Source organism: Malus domestica, chromosome 04 (assembly GCF_042453785.1).
Source record: "Malus domestica chromosome 04, GDT2T_hap1".
Lineage (NCBI taxonomy): Eukaryota > Viridiplantae > Streptophyta > Magnoliopsida > Rosales > Rosaceae > Malus > Malus domestica.
Genome location: NC_091664.1, coordinates 8803843 through 8821663, shown reverse-complemented (window position 1 = coordinate 8821663; position 17821 = coordinate 8803843). Strand labels below are relative to the sequence as shown.

The window sequence follows — 17821 nt, the reverse complement described above, 5'->3', positions numbered from 1 at the left end:
TGCTTCTTTAATAGGCGATGACACTCATCCCTTGAAGCCTGATCGAGATAGATCATGTGAACTTCGTAATTTTAGCACTAGGTCCCACTGGGCGTGCCAAAATGTTGACCCTAAAAACTACCAAGCCTACGTGGCGCGCAGGCCGAGTAATTAGTAAGTTAACTACGTCCTTCGATTGTATGTGGGGCGTGCCAACTCGTCGGCCGAGCTCGGCCGATGAGTAAAATTTGTTGATATTGCGTTGGGTGCGCTGCTGACTTCTGAATCTCGCGACTGCGGCCGAGGAAGAAACTTGTCTCGGCCTTCGGGTCTGAAGACAAGGCTGCTAACTTAGCGAAGTTCAATATCAAATTCGGCTTTCAATGTGCCGAATGTAGTAACTTGTAACACCTCACTTCGTCAAAAAGGCTAATGAGATGACCTCGACCAATAAGGATTCGGAAATCCTTTTCGACTGAGACTTGGATAGATAACCAACCGTCCTCGCCGCAATGCTGTTGATGCCAACGGAAGATGCTGCGAGATCGGCTGATTCTACGGTGACAGAGTTATCTATGCCGACTGAAGATATCACCGGTTGCTTTCATATTGCTGTTGATGCCAACGGAAGATGTGTCAGCGAAAAGAGAAAATAAAAAATCTCAAAGTTGTTGAGAGAGTTTGCGTAGGGCAGTTGTGTGTTGAATTGGAGGTCCTTTTCTCGTTGCCATTGCCTCTATATTTATAGGACTGAGGTACTTGCTTGGCACGACTTAATAATTAAGTAGAGTTCATCTGCAACTCAAACTAGTACAGCTGATCCGTGCCATAGGCTAAGGCCTATCCCCTTTTTAGGCTTGATATCACGTCACCACAAATAAACAAGTTTATCTCCATAAAATAAACAAGTTTATATCCATGCAATCACTTCACCAATCAAATCCATCATGTATATTTCCCCCATGAAGACCACATGCCTGCATGACAATTGCTTCATCAGCTTAAACTCTGAAAAGCAATTGATGAAATTCACCACCATATCCCAAGACAAAGCCACGTGCTTCAACCTTGTCCATAAATTCAAAGTCCATTCGAATTGTACCACCCACATCCATATTAAGAATAGAACTTAGGCTTTGAGAATAATTTGCCACACAGGAGATTGCATGCACTTGATCTCATGAATATTAAATTCATTTTTAATTATCACCATATAGATAATAACCTGTTCAGACTTCAATCCCATTAGTAGCTCCCAAGTGACGTCATAATATCATCATGTTCTGCATACTTCATTATCTGAAGCTGTGTGTAATCATAATATTATCCTAACAACAAAATTATCCTAACTTTTCTATCTGACAGTGTGGAGCTATACTTACTCAACGGCCTCGATTACTTGGGCCGATGATGTAAAATCAGGTCCAAACAACTACATATATTAACATAACACGTTAGATTGTAAAACTAGTTATCAATTGATATAATAAATAATAACTATATGTTATCAGTTCCATAGTAAATAATGTAATTTATCAAGTCATTCAGATTAATTATCTCAAACGATAATAGTGGGTGGAAAAACAAGTTGTTATAACTAGGTTGGGTCAATAATTTGATTCACTTTCTATTGTAACAAGGGGAAAACCTAACCTATACCTATGATAGGCTTTTGGCTTAATTTAGGACCATTTGGAATTTGATTTTAAGAGAGTCAAAATCATTTATGGAAAAAACACATGATATGTATTTTTTCCACAAAATTATTTGAAGCTTTTTTATTGAAGTGATTTTAAGCATATAAAAGGTGCTAGTCTTTATGTAATCACTTTCAAACAAGCCCTGATTAGAATTGGACCAAATTCCACTTAAAAGGAGCTTAGTCAGCTAGAAGTAGGAGAACTATTTAAATTCAAGACCAATGAAGACTTGTTTGAAAATTAACTAAAGTTTGTCTATGGTAGTGAAAACTGAAGACCACCCACCAAAAGTTGTGAAAACTGGCAAAGTTGGCATAATTAACTAGGTCAAGACTTCTAGTAGTTTTCAACTTTTTGCATTGGAGGAAACTGTCTGCCAATATCATGACACATGCAGCACGTAGAAAGTTAGAAACTAAGAAATTAATCAACAAACAACAACGAATATTAGTCAATAATGACGTGCTCGGGTAAGAAAAATTAGTATGGAGTACACATGTTTAGCTTAATCATTTTGTCTTCTCTAAAAAACATGGGAATTACTCTTGGTCGTTTCATCGTTGTCAACTTCTTTTCAAGAAAATATCCCAACTTTTTATCAATTTCAATTGAATTATGTCGGAGAAATGTCTAGAGAATATCCCCAACTCTTTATCAGAGCTAGGGTTTGCAAAAGGTACCACCGCACAGGATCTCGATTCGGGAGGGCTCCAAATTTTATTTACATGTAAACAGATATATATATATATATATATATATATATATATATTATATACTTAAATGTGCAAGATAATAATAATTACTGTACCAGCACTAGTGGTGTAGGCCTTTAATTTTCTTGAACATGGCTTGGGTCCTTGTGGTACAATTTTGCTATTTTTAAGTTTTGCAAATTTATTAACTTAAAAAGTTGATAAGTTTTACACAAAAAACCACGAGTCCCTGTGGAACAATTTTGCTATTTTTAAGTTTATCAAATTTATTAACTTAAAAAGTTGACAAGTTTTACACAAAAAACCATGCAACATATTTCTAATTGAAAACCTTTCAAAACAAGAAATGCTCTTGTCCACTCAAATAATACTTATAATTTGGTGCTCTAATTTGTAGTATTTAAATTTTATAGATACAAATTGAAAAAAAAAATAGCAAAGAAAATACAGTATTAAGAAAGATGAAGGGCCTCCATCTAAATCTTGCACAGGATCCCTAAATTCTTAGGACCGACCCTGCTCTTTATCAATTTATGGGATTTCCTTTGAGGGTGATATTAAATATGAAAACCTACGTCTGTTTAATAATTTTAAAAATTGGCTGAAATGATGAACATACAAATTTTAATTGTTAAAATGATCAATTTTCGAAATTTTATTATATGTTGTCAGTGTTTGATTGACAATGTCGCCAATTATATGACAATGTTGCTAATTTAGGGAGAGCAACAATTTTGACATTCGTAGTTTAGCTTCTACCACTCTTTACTCGGAATGCATGAAAATCATAAAGTGCTCATCTGAAGTGTCAAAGAGAATGCCAAAATCATTACTCTTTATGTATGTCATCGAGTTAACTCTAATTATGATTGTTGTTGTTGAGGATCGTGTGGAGTATGTAAAACCTAAATATCTACTATATATATGTTGACTTCTTCTAAATAGAGTTATAATTAGTTTTCTATGGTTGAGTGATGGAAATGTAGGTTTCTTAACTTATAGTTCTTTTATAAGTTAAGAACCCTAATAGCTAGAACAAACAAACCTAACGTGTATGCATGTAGGTTTTCTTTCGCCGATGTAGGACTATTTTACCTTGACATCCTCCCACACCCCTCACATGTGGGACTCTTTTTTATTTTACTTTTCGTATATTCATTTTTTTTTTTTTTTTGAGATTTATCTCTTTAATTTGTTGGAGACTATTTTATCTGTTACCTTCTTGTCGCTAAGAGAAAACTACTTAGTATTGTCATCGAATGTTTTATTGATAAAACCGGCTAATCAGGATCACCTTCTTGTTGATGAATATATTTTGTCGGTTTTATTTACTCTATCAGTGGTAGATGATTAAACGTATTGGAACTTGTTTGGTTGTGCTTTTAAAATGACTGAAAGTGTTTTTGGTGAAAATATTTTTGGAGCCAATCTTTGGTAAAAATGCAAAAAAAATCTGGAAAAACACTTAAAATGCTTCCTGGAAGAAGCACATAACTAGCTTCTTGCATAATGCACTTTAAGTGCTTTAAAAGCTTTCAGTCATTTTAAAAGTATATCCAAACGAACCTTTATTATTTTGACAAATGCTCACATACGCGTAAACAACTTTCAAGTTGATCGCATCGGTTAATTAATGAGACCTAGCCTTAAAACCCATTCCATCTCAACAACTGACTTTGGAATTTTTCTTGGGTTTAGAATTATAATGGTAAATTTTATTTTTTTATACATGCATGTTTTTCTCATACATTTCTTGCAGTCCTTGGCATTAAAAAAAATGACTTGATAGCTAGGCAACTAATCAACAAATATAAAAGCTCTCGATCGAGTTCAAGTGTTTATCGACACAAACATACGAAGGTACGTAGCTATCCTTTCTTTCAATTGGTAATCCATTATTATAACACCAAAGCCATCATCCCTACTCCCTAGTTTTCCCTAAGAAAAAGGACCAACTGGTAGCTTAATCACGTTAGTTAACTCTTTGGGAGGTTGAAAAGACTCATAAAGGCATTTCAGTCTCCTCCTTTGCACCATCGTGTAGTTCACACAATAACAGAATTCGACTCAGGGCATGGTGTGTGGAATAGAAACTTAAAATTCGTCCCAATTACTAGACCATCCGTGTAATTTCCCTACTCCCTAGTATTAATTAGTAATGTTTTGTTACTTTTGTATCCCATTAATTCAAAAGAAACGAGTGGTTTTTGAATTCCAAAATCCAAACGAATGAAATGAAAGAATTTGTAGACAAATCGTCCAAAATAATAAAGTAATAAAGGGATAGATGTGAACCGTTGGGGGTGCCTACAAGTAGCAGAAAGCACATTGCCTACAAGTAGCAGAAAGCACATTGAGGATATCAACGTGGATATATATGAGTCAGCTCCGACGTGTAATGCTAATTTTTAGGGTTTTCATGGTCAGGGACTGAGTAGGGTTTTCCCTCGAATAAAATAGAGAAGGCCGGCTTAAACGAGAGAGAGTACGGCAAAAAAAAAATTATATTTTAATTTATGTGCATGATGAACTCATTTTTTTTTTTAACAAATGGACTCATATTTTAGAATTAGTTTGTATCTTGGCAGTGCTTTTTTTTTTTTTTTTTTGGTTTTTGTTTGTTTGTTTGTTTTAAAAGGATCAGTTGATGGCTTTGTTGATGCATAAAACCAGAGGGGTCTTGGAACAACGTAAATCCGATCGTGAATCTGCAAGAAAGTAAATAACACAAGATGTATCGTGGTTTACCCCAAGGTTTGGGCTACGTCCACATTGATATTATATTTATGAGGGAGAGAGAGCTCTGAATATGAGAGTGAGAGCTTTGAGAGAGCTTAGAGCTTAGGGGATGTGAGGAGGCTTAAGAAATGGCATCCCTTAATGAGGAGAGTTGAGGGGTCCTTTTATAGAATAAGGGCTCCTCACTTATTACATATTTGCCCCTTCCTTTATTACATAATTACATTTAAGTCATTCGAGTATTTATACGAGATCTAAATATGGAGGCCCTAAGTATGGTACAAACAGTAGTCCCCCAAGTCTTCAGTCAAAAAAGTCTTTTGGCTGGAGACTTGAAATTCAGTCCATGTGTGGGCCGAAGTAACTAGATGTCGTCTAGGACTGATACTCGATATAAGGCGGTGCCCAATCCGAAATGATGCTCAACCAGAAGTAGCACATATTGCAAGGCTACTCTATTTGTGGCTTATGTTGCCTTGGTTGGCTCGGCTTGTGGCGTTGGAGGTGAGGGAGTCCCTTTATAGAATAAAGGCTCGCTCCTCAATACATGAATGATGGGCTAGAGCTGATGCTCGTGGCGAGACGGTTTGCTCAGTAGACGGCGATGCTCTCTAATGATGGTGAGATAGTCCCTTTTATAGAATAAGGGCTCGCTCCTCAATACATAAGTGATGGGTTATGAGTGATGCTCGCGGTGAGGCGGTTGCTCAATAGGCAGTGATGCTCTCTAATGATGGTGAGGGAGTCCCTTTTATAGAATAAGGACTCGCTCCTTAATACATAAATAACGGGCTAAGTCCCCCAAGTATTTTTCATGAGTGCTCTCTAATGAAAGTGAGGGATTCCCTTTTATAGAATAAAAGCTCGCTCCTCAGTACATAAATAATGGGCTAAGTCCCCCAAGTATTTTTCATGATGCCCAGTTGAGGCCCAATATATGGTACATAATGTAGTCCCCCAAGTCTTCGGTCAATATAGTCTGTTGGCTGGATACTTTAAATTGAATCCATGTATGGGCCAAAGTGGCGGTTGTTCGGAGGCGGTATTTATATACCCTGCATTGAAGCTTTGTAGGTGAAGCTTTGAAGCTAGAGCTCTATAAATGAAGCTTTCGAAGTTAGAGCTTTGTAAATGAAGCTTTCGAAGCTAGAGCTCTGTAAATGAAGCTTTTGAAGCTAGAGCTTTGTAAATGAAGCTTTTGAAGCTAGAGCTCTGTAAATGAAGCTTTTGAAGTTGATTGCTTTTGTAAATGAAGCTTTTGAAGCTAGAGCTCTGTAAATGAAGCTTTTGAAGCAGATTGACATGAGTGATGCTCATGAATGTTTATGTTGATTGACATGAGTGATGCTCATGGATGTTGACATAAGTCATGCTCATGAATGTTGATATGAATGATGGTCATGAATGTTTATGTATGATTGACATGAGTGATACTCATGAATGTTTATGTATGAATGACATGAGTGATGCTCATGTATAATTTTGGAGTACTGGGCGTACTTTTGATCACCTAGTGGGTGATAATAGCGGTAGGTTGTCGAACAATTTTGGAGTATTGGGCGTACTTTTGATCACCTGGTGGGTGAAAATAGCGGCAGGTTGCCGAATAATTTTGGAGTACTGGGCGTACTTTTGATCACCTGGTTGGTGATAATAGCGGCAGGCTGCCGTATAATTTTTGTAGTACTAGACGTACTTTTGATCACCTGGTTGGTGATAATAGAGGGATCACCTGGTTGGTGATAATAGAGGGCCTGGCTCTTTTGGGCAAATGGGCATTCGCCCTCCACATAACATTCCAGCCCATTTATTTTAGGCTTTGCCTTTTTTTTATTTTTTATTACCCTCTGATAGGGTTTATACAGATGTCTCCGAAAGATAAGAAAAATACATCATTCAAAAATAAGAAAAGTAAATCACATCATTCTGGTAGGGTGTTTATTCTTTGCTTTTGTTTTCTGCTTTTGTTTCCCACTCCATTTCCAGACACCTTTTGCTTTTCCTTTTTTCTTTTTGCTTTTGCTTTCTCTTTTGTTTTTTTTTCCACCGCATTCTCTCTGTCTCTGCACCTGGTAGACAAAAGGAATCATGATAGAATAATAATAAGAAGCTTTATCTTTTGCTTTTATTGATCTCTCCGCTCCTTCTCTGTCCACCCATTATCTATGGCCTTGGAGACCATTGGCTTTAAGCTTTTAATTGCCACTGTAATCCTTGACCCGGGTTTCGTTGGCCTTGTCCCATTTTATCTACAACCCGTACTTTTTGTTAACCCACCTTTCTCTTTGGAGCAGCCATCCTTGCACCCCATGAGCTTTGAGAAAATTTGCAAGAGGGTCCCCCCGTGGCAGAGGAAGGTGCAGTGGTTACGGTACACGTTGACGTTCTCCACCTTGATGGTGAATCACTGAGAAAGTCCTCGAGCTTCGAGATGTATTGGGTGTGGCTATGTGGGTCGATGAACAGTGACAGATTCGCGAATCGGACTGGCCTTGTTGCTTGCTCTGATCCTCACTATCTGTGGCAGGTGCAGGCTGGGGCCAAAGGAGCTCATCACGTAGTACATGCAGGCCGGGGCCAAATGGAGGTCGTGGTAGGTGCTGCTGAAAATCTTGGAAAACGACGGCGTTCTGGGTTTGTACGCAGGGTAGTTTACCACATTGCTGAGGAACTTGCCTGCGGGTGTGTTGAGTTATTCTTCGTTCGAGTACCTGAAATCGGCGGTTTTGAGCGAGACGAAGCATACCAATTTGGAGCCGATATAGAATGTGGTGTGCGGGGCCTTCATTACGATGTCGCTGGATGTGGTGAAGACGAGGCTGATGACGGGTGATGCGCAGGTTCGCTGGTGGCGGTGCACTTGGAGTCAGAGAAGGCGGTGCGGTGGATGATGGCGGCGTAGGCGTAGAAAGCGCCGGAACTGTGGGGTGTGGCAGCGAGATTGTGTTGGTCGACGGCGCCGGAGCTGACATTGTGTAAATCAAACGAATCTTGGACTTTGATTAGTACCCACAGCAACAGCAGCAAATTCTTTTATCTTTGTCCAAACAACATTGATCCCACGATCATCACTAGCATTGAGCTCCAGAACGCTAGACTTGTAAAGTTCAGGTCCGAAAAGCTGGTGAGCGGTGGTGGTTTTTCCAGTACCCGGCGGACCATAGAAGGGCATGTGAGGACAATTTGATGTCTCGAGGGTATTGGTGAGGACTTGGACCACCTCGTCCTGCTACGCCACATCTTGCACTTGCCTCAGCCGATATTTTTCGACCCATGGTTGAGAGCTCTGAATAATGGTGCCATGGATGTCTTTTTTTTTTTTTTTTAGTTGTTGTTTGTTGTAGTTTGTGCCCGTTTTCAGCCATAACTAGTGTCTGTAGGCTGTAGGAGAGAGATAGAGAGACAGAGAGATATTTTGAGTTTGGGTTTTGGGATTGAGAAATTTGGATCTGTGGTTTTTAGGTGAGTGAATTCACGGTGGATATTGTGGTGAGGTTTCACGGTGGTGAGATGAAAAATTGAGAGATGACCGACATAGCTTTTCTTGTCGGTTCCCATAGACGGCGCCAAATGTTGATGCACAAAACCGGATGAGTCTTGAAACAACATAAATCCGACCGTGAATCTGCAAGAAAGTAAATAACACAAGATGTATCGTGGTTCACCCCAAGGTTTGGGCTACGTCCACACTGATATTGTATTTCTGAGGGAGAGAGAGCTATGAATATAAGAGTGAGAACTTTGAGAGAGCTTAGAGCTTAGGGGATGTGAGGAGGCTTAAGAAATGGCATCCCTTAATGAGGAGAGTGAGGGGTCCTTTTATAGAATAAGGGCTCCTCACTTATTACATATTTGCCCATTCCTTTATTACATAATTACATTTAAGTCATTCGAGTATTTATATGAGATCTAAATACGGAGGCCCTAAGTATGGTACAAACAGGCTTCGTCACATAGCACACCCTTCCGAGGATCAGAAGACTTATAGAGGCATTTCAGCCTTCCTTAGCCATTATCATGTGATTTACCAGCGTCTTGACGTGCCATGTAAAATACTAGCCTGAAATTCATTCCCAATCACTGAGCCACCCGTGGTGGTTATGTTGGCACAATTAGTTGGTATAACATGGTTGGCAGTTGAAATCTATTGCAAAAGTTTGATTAATACCATATTAAACCAAAATTGACAAACTTTTGGATCAAAAGTCAAATCTTCTCGATCGATTATATTTTGTTAATAATATGAAAAGCATAACATAAATAATGCATGTAGTGTTGAAAATGTTGGTGGGTAGTGAATGCCCACAGTGACTTTGGTAAAGTTCTTCAATGCCCTCACATATTGGTTTTCAACATTGGCATTGTTATACACACACATTTTCAATGCCCATGAAATTTACAACCCTCAACTTTGAAAATACGTTCCTAAAACAAAGTCTATTCCAATTTCATGGGCATTGAAAATGTGTATGTATAATAATGCCAATGTTGAAAACCAATATGTGAGGGCATTGAAGAACTTTACCAAAGTCACTGTGGGCATTCACTACCCACCAACATTTTCAACACTCCCCCTTGGATGCCCACATATCAACATCAGTTGCCTCATTAAAAACTTGCTTGGAAAAACTCAGTGGGAAAAAACCATAGCGAAGGAAAATGAGTACAACTTTACCTGGATTGTTGATATAGTGTTAAGTATGCTTATGTTGCCTCGTTAAAACCTTGATAGGAAAAACGCAGTGGGAAAAATCCTAATCGAAGGAAAAATAGTACAACATCCTTGTATCATGGATGCTCCCCTTGATATGTATCTCCCCATGATTCCGCATTCTTCAAATTTAGCTGTTTGGTAAGTCAACGTAATCCGATACTTTGCACTAACTTCTTAAACGTGCATTTTGGTAGAGATTTGGTGAACAAATCTGCCAGATTTTCATTAGAACGGATTTGTCTGACTTCAATAACTTTAGCCTTCTGGAGCTTATATGCACTGAAAAACTTTGGAGATATGTGTTTAGTTTTATCGCCCTTGATGAATCCTTCCTTCATTTGGGCAACACAGGCTGCATTATCTTCATGAATGACAGTTGGAGTGTTTATCTTTGAAGGTAGACCACATGAATTCCGAATATGATGGATCATTGATCTTAACCAGGAACATTCACGACTTGCTTCATGTAAAGCAAGTATTTCTGAATGATTTGAAGATGTAGCAACTAATGTTTGCTTTGTTGAGCGCTATGAGATTGCTGTATCTCCATTCTTAAACACATATCCAGTTTGTGAGTGGACTTTATAAGGATCAGAGATGAAACCAGTATCTGCATATCCAACAAGGACCTGGTCATTTGTGGAGTTCTTTTAGTATAAGAGATCCATGTCTGTTGTCCCACGAAGGTATCGTAATACATCTTTGACACATTTCCAATGACGAATTGTTGGAGCAGAGCTATACTTTGCTAACAAGTTAACTGAAAAAGCTATATCTGGTCTAGTACATTGTGCTAAATACAACAAAGCACCTATTGCACTCAGATGTGGTACTTCTGGACCAAGGACCATTTCATCATCTTCTTTTGGACATAATGGATAAGCTTTAATGTCCAGAGAACGAACGACCATTGGCGTGCTGAGTGGATAAGCTTTGTTCATGTCAAATCGCTTCAGGATTTTTTCAATGTAAGCTGACTGGTAAACCAAAATTCCACTAGCACAATGCTCGATCTGCAGGCTAAGACAAAATTTTGTTTTCCCAAGGTCTTTCATTTCGAATTCGCTTTTCAGATATTCAACAGTTTTATTGAGCTCTTCAAGGGTTCCAACTAGATTCATATCATCAACATATACTGCCACTATAGCAAATCCAAAGTTGGATTTCTTAATGAACACACAAGGGCAAATGACATTGTTGATGTATCCTTCTTTGATCAAATACTCACTGAGACAATTATACCACATTCGTCCAGATTGTTTTAGCCCATACAATGATCGCTTTAATTTGATCGAGAGCATACCTCATGGTATGTTACTTGTTTCAGGCAACTTAAGTCCTTCTGGGACTTTCATATATATGTTAGTATCTAATTCTCCATATAGATACGCGGTGATGACATCCATAAGTCACATGTCAAGCTTTTCTGAAACCACTAAACTTATTAAGTAACGGAACGTAATTGCGTCCATTACAGGAGAGTATGTCTCCTCATAATCAATTCCAGATCTTTGCGAAAAACCTTGTGCAACGAGTTGTACTTTATATCTTGCAATCTCATTTTTCTCAATGTGTTTCCTTGTGAATACCTATTTGTAACTCACGGGGTTTACATTAGGCGAGGTTTGAACTACTGATCTAAAAACATTTCGCCTTTCCAAGGAATTTAATTCTGCCTAGATTGCATCTTTCCACTTAGGCCAATCTTGCTTCTATTTACATTCATCAACAGAGCGGGGCTCAATATCATCACTTAATATGATTTCAGTGGCTACTATGAATGCAAACATATCGTCAATGATTATTTCATTCTGATCCCACAATTCATTAGTACATGCATAATTTATGGAGATTTTTTTGCTCTCATGTACTGCTGTCTCTTCAGGGACATGTGTCTCATCAAGGACATTTTCTTCTTCTGGAAGTCCAGAATCATGAATTGTGGATTTGTCATTCATTCTCTCTTCCTGAATGATTTCATTTGAGTTGTGCCCTTGTCATTCTTTTTCGAGGGGCTGAATCTTTTGAACCTGGTGGTCTACCACGCTTCAGGCGTGCACCAAATGAATCATTCACTACCACTTTATTTTGTCCAACAAAGACATCAATCTTTGCGGGTGCATTTGCAGCTGGTATACGTGATTTTGTCGCTTTCATAGCATCATTAAATGCATCTGACATTTTATTGGCAATGCTTTGAAGATGAACGATTCTTTTCACTTCATTTTCACATTGAGTGTTACGTGGATCAAAATGAGACAATGTGGGAACAACCCATGTCAGCTCTTTCCGCCCTTCTGGAATGGTCTTTTCTTCCCCTAATGAGGGGAAGACTGTCTCATCAAAGTGACAATCAGCAAAACAAGTTGTAAACATATCACTTGTCAAGGGTTCCAAATATTTAATGATAGATTGTGAATCAAAACCCACATAAATTCCCAGTCTACGCTGAGGTCCCATTTTAGTGCGTTGTGGGGGTGCAATAAGTACATAAACAGCACAACAAAAAACTCATAAATGTGAAATGTTTGGCTGATGCCCAAACACGAGTTGTACTGAGGAGTATTGGTGATTGGCTATAGGTCTTAATTGAACCAATGATGCAACATGTAAGATGGCATGTCCCCATGTAGAAACTGGCAATTTTGTTTTCATAAGTAGAGTGCGGGCTATAAACTAAAGCTGCTTGATCAATACTTCTGCTAAACCATTTTGAGTATGGACATGATGAACAAGGTGTTCAACATCGATGCCCAATGTCATGCAGTAATCATCAACGGTTTGAGACGTAAATTTACCAGTGTTATCAAGTCGAATTGACTTAATGGGATAATCTGGGAATTGTGCTCGTAACTTAGTTATCTGAGCAAGAAGTCTCGCAAAAGCTACATTCCGAGTAGACAAGAGACAAACATGTGACCATCGGGTAGATGCATCAACCAAAACCATAAAATATCGAAATGGTCCACATGATGGTTGAATAGGTCCACAAATATCCCCTTGAATTCTTTGCAGAAATGATGGGGATTCAGCATCAACCTTTAGTTGTGATGGTCTGATTACCAACTTCCCTTGAGAACAAGCCTTGCAAGGGTTATCATTTGAGATAGCAATATGTCTGCTCAATAATGGATGTCCATTAGAGTTGGTAATGATCCTACGCATCATGGTAGATCTTGGGTGACCCAGACGGTCATGCCAAAACATGTAAACTTTTGAATCAATGAACTTCTGGTTCATAACAGTATGTGATTCAACTGTCTTTATGTATGTATAATACAATCCACTCAACAAACCATGCAACTTCTCCAATATACACTTCTGGGTATCATTGGAGGTAATGCATAGATACTCCACATTTTCTACACTTTTTGTTTCAATGTGGTATCCATTTAAACGTATGTCTTTGAAACTTAACAAATTTCGAGTACATCGAGTAGCATACAATGCATTCTGTATGGACAATATTGTTCCATTTGGTAACATAATATGGGCTTTCCCTGAGCCTTCAATTACATCTGATTTGCCTGATATTGTTGTTACCCTTATTCTTGTAAACATCAATCTTGAGAAATACTTTTAATCTCGAAGTATTGTATGTGTAGTTGCGCAATCTGCAAGACAAATATCTTTGCCATTTCTCATGTTTTGAGAATGAACATAGTTTTTATCCATGCTCTCTGAGTAAGGGAATCAGAGTTAGAAGCAAGTTATAACATGGAGTTTACATGCCACTTTTATTGAATCTGAAATGCTAGTTTTAAACTACAAGTTTAGCATAATAAAAGTACATCAAACATAAACGTTTCAGTCGGACCGGTATACTTCATTCTCCATTTCCATAATGAAGTCTGAAACATCTAGGTGGGTTGTGTTCAATTGTCCTGATAAGTCACACACTTGATCAGGTATATCCATTGGTTTAGCCTGGTCGATAAAATTAGTCTCGACACCCTTCTCCTTGAAGGAGGCTTGATACATATCCACCAGATGTTTTGGGGTACGACAAGTACGTGCCCAATGCCCATTGCCACCACACCTATGGCAGGCTCCTTCAGAGTTCCTAGGAGCATTGTTCATGTGAGCTTTGCCTTTGTGGCGATTCACATTTTTAAAACTCGGGCCTGAATTATGCCTTGGAACCTGGTTGTGAAACTGACCATCATGTTTCTTACCTTTCCTATTCTACCGACCTCGTTTATGTCCATGTCCTCGTCTATGATTATTGCCACCAGAGAATGTGGCGTTCACTTCAAGGGAAGTAGCATTCACTTCTGGGAATGGTGCAGATCCAGTAGGTCGGGAATGATGGTTTTTCATCAGGAGCTCATTGTTCTGTTCAGCTACCAAGAGTACAGATATCAGCTGGTTGTATTCAGTGAAGTCTCGTGCTCTATACTGCTGCCGTATAAGCACATTAGAGGCATGAAATGTGCTGAAAGTCTTTTCCAACAAATTCTCCTTAGTAATAGTATCCCCACAGAGCTTCAGCTGAGAGGTAATTCTGAACAACATAGAATTGTACTTTGCCACTGACTTGAAATCCTGGATTCTTACGTGAGTCTATTCATAGCGAGCTCCTGGAAGAATCACCGTTGTCTGGTGATTGTATCTGCTTCTCAATGTATTCCAAAGAGTTAACGGATCTTCAACCATTAAGTACTCGCTCTTTAGTGCCTCATCAAGATGGCGACGAATAAAAATCTTAGCCTTCGCCCGCTCTTGAGAGGATGAGCTGCTCTCTTCCCTGATGGTATCTCCAAGATTCCTTTATTCCAGATGGATCTTGGTATCTAGTACCCAAGTAAGGTAATTCTTCTCGGTAATGTCCAGGGCAGCATAATCAAGCTTCACCAAGTTCGCCATTTTCTTTTCTGAAAGAAAATGAGATGTGTAAGAACTTGCAATAATATGTATTCCTGGAGGAATATAGTGTTAGAACTTCTGGTTCTTACAAATTTTTCATTTTAATCTTCAAGCCAAAATGATAAGCACTGAAAACTTCAGGCTCGAGATTTTCAAGATGAATGAGGAGGGCGATTGTACCACACCATTCTCATTGAAATAATGTAACATAGAATGGGCAATTATTCCGCACCATTCAAGTAGCAGGAAAATTTAAATAATCATAGCAGTGTGGGCGATTATACCACACCATCTAAAATTGCAATGAAATTAAATTGCAGGCAAATTAATTATGCAGGGTAGGGCGGGCGATTATACCGCTCCACCTAAAATTTGCAGTAAAATTAAATTTGTAGTCCAAGATAAGCGATGATACCGCACCATCTTGGATCGCAGTAAGATGAAATTTGCAGTTCAAGATGGGTGATTGTACCACACCCTCTTGGATTGCAGTAAAAATAAATATTGGGTTAGTAATTGATATCTATACCAAACAAGAAATCTAAGATGTATGTAACCATTAGGTTGAGAACTAGAAGCAGGCATGGAGCAAACAGTTCGTCGCGAAGGTATATCGCGTAGTTGAGGCAGAGGAAGAAGATGAATAGTAAAAACCTTAGAGGAAACATTTTTTTTTTGTTCGGCGAAAAGAAATGAGGAATAGTTATATTTAGAGAGTCGTGCTGATAACGTGTTATAAATATGTCAAAGTTAGAGGGATAACCTTTTTAATGAATAGAGCGAAGCAGGTGTAAAATGTCATACTGAAACGATAGCACAAAAGAATAACAAATAAAGGAGGGAGGAATGGATATTGTTATTGATCTTTCTTTTTTTCTGTATGTTTGATTGCAATCGAGTGCTCTATTTATAGAGCAACTCGTATTACTACATCCCATGAAATTGGAATAGACTTTGTTTCAGGAACGTATTTTCAAAGTTAAGGGTACATATTGAAATTTACAACCTTTTTAATTTTCGGCCGTTGGATCGGATGAATTGAAGAAGATCAAATGACAGAAATTAATAAGGGGTGTGTGAGAAGAAAAAAGGGTGTGTGGATAGCACACCCCTTAGATTTATAGCTGTTTTATGTTACAGGAAGAGCACCAAATCATGGACCCGGCTTCTCTGTCCTCCCAGTTCTCATACACTCTTATCCTCTCATATTTTATGTGATCACGGTTAAGCCACGTCAACATTTTATATTGATTTTTTATAGAGATAATTAGACAAAAAAGAATAGTGATATAAAATGTTGATGTGGTATAACCATGACCGTACAAATAGGAGAGAATGAAAATGTATGGGAAGTGGGTGGGCAGAGAAGCTTGGTCCCCAAATCATTGTCGAGGATGTCATGGCAACCATCACATGCATTGCTGTACTAACGTGGACGAAGAGGAAGAAGACAAAGAAGATGAATAATTGACAACAACTTGAACAAATTGACACCGCCAAATTTAGGTCTTGATATCGACGTTAGCGGCAAATCTAAGGAGGAGGGGCCATCTCTGCAGCAAACTGTTCTTCCAACTTTGTATTGATATTATTACCCTGGCCGGTGCCATACAACAATGTCATGCAGATGATCAAATCAACAACCTTGTGGCTCAAATTTAGGTTTCTTTTCTGCATTTGGAGGTTGTCAGCGTCAAATGTTTTATTCATGATTATAAACGATAGAATATCTATAGAGCAATTCAGATAGAACAGAACAATTCGTCCGTAATAGTCGCACGATAAATATACAGTTGAACTCAACAAACAAGTAGTATCCAACTTACATCTATGCGCATGTGCTTTGGAGCCGGGACACTATAGTCAAATAGAGGCAATTACCTACTACTAAAGTAAGCATCAAAACTTTACCTAGGTGAGATTTTTTGTTCCACTAGATAATAGGAGGCAAATTATGTTGATTTTGAAGAAAGTTGAGATTCACCGTAAAATCAATTAGCAATATGGGAGTAACCCAATCTCTTATCAGCTCTTATAAGGTTTTTTCTTTCACTGATGTAAGATTTTTTTATCTTCACATCCTCACAGATTTTAATTTATAATGAATAAGATTTCCCTAGCTATTGTTCCACCGGGTGGTGCTAAGTTCGGTTTCGTATTAATTTAGCATGGTCCGCTATAGACAATGAAAGAGGAGACTAAGATCAAATTATAATTATATTATTCTAATCCTAGATAACTTATTTTAATTCTATATTATTCTATAACATAGAGGCATCATGATATCGTATAAAGTGATAAACAATGTTGTTGACGGCTGGAAATTTGTGAATTTCAAAAGAAGTGTCAGATGATTCAAATACTAAAAAGATTATCTCTCTAACATCAAATATATAATGATATGCTGACGGTAACATTTGAAGATGACTTGAAAACTTAAACCAAACAAAACATTTTATGCTACCAAATGTGAAAGCATCAAAACAAGAAAAACCCAATCCAATTGTTTTATTGGGCCTACTTGCCCATTCTTATTACCAAATTTTCGCATCAAAACAAGGTGCTTCCAAGCATTTTTTGTTTTTTTTGGAGTAGCTGAGACTTGAGATGATACTTGTCACTTTTTGTATGTATGACACTGTCACTCCTTAAGTATGTGCCGGTTGCTGCCGGATTCATATAGGGGCCTGTATGCCTTTTATTATTACACATGAGAAATTGTCCAATGTTCTTTTGATCTTCTCTTTGAGCATGACTGTCACGACGAGAGCGAAAAACGCTTGACAACTTGCTCCAAAAACGACTTGCCAAAATTGCGTGCGAACGCTATCTTTGCCTTAAGAGATGCTTATGGATTTCGAGACTTGAATTAAAACATTAGAAATGAATGCAAATAGTTGAATTTAAACAGAATTTTCTTCCATTTTCTGATAATATCTGCACATAACCACTGTTTGTAAATGCAGACTAACAAATGCAGAGAGGGAGAAGGAGGGAGGGAGGGAGGGAGGGAGGGAGAGAGAGAGAGATGAACAGCCATATCATATATAACAATGGAATTTTCAGCTACATGATCCATTAATACAAAGTAGAACAAATGACCAATCAAA

The 17821-nt window shown here is 38.2% G+C and overlaps 1 protein-coding gene across 1 annotated transcript; it reads right to left on the bottom strand.

Annotated features, from left to right (window-relative positions):
* Positions 1–13652: 13652 nt before the first annotated feature.
* Positions 13653–14711, bottom strand: LOC139194974 (uncharacterized). The gene is made up of 3 exons (XM_070820137.1): positions 14646–14711; positions 14039–14336; positions 13653–13936 (listed from the first exon to the last, which is right to left on the bottom strand). The coding sequence occupies exons 1-3, from the start codon at positions 14709–14711 to the stop codon at positions 13653–13655; spliced, it is 648 nt and encodes a 215-aa protein (XP_070676238.1).
* Positions 14712–17821: the final 3110 nt, after the last annotated feature.

Excerpts from the sequence above, each read along its gene's own strand:
- LOC139194974 (XM_070820137.1), bottom strand. The coding sequence starts at position 14,711 with ATGGCGAACTTGGTGAAGCTTGATTATGCTGCCCTGGACATTACCGAG. Across the intron at positions 14,337-14,645 it reads AGAAGAATTACCTTACTTGG|CTGAAGCTCTGTGGGGATAC; the intron begins GTACTAGATACC and ends ATTACCTCTCAG. Across the intron at positions 13,937-14,038 it reads AGGACATGGACATAAACGAG|GCAAAGCTCACATGAACAAT; the intron begins GTCGGTAGAATA and ends ATCGCCACAAAG.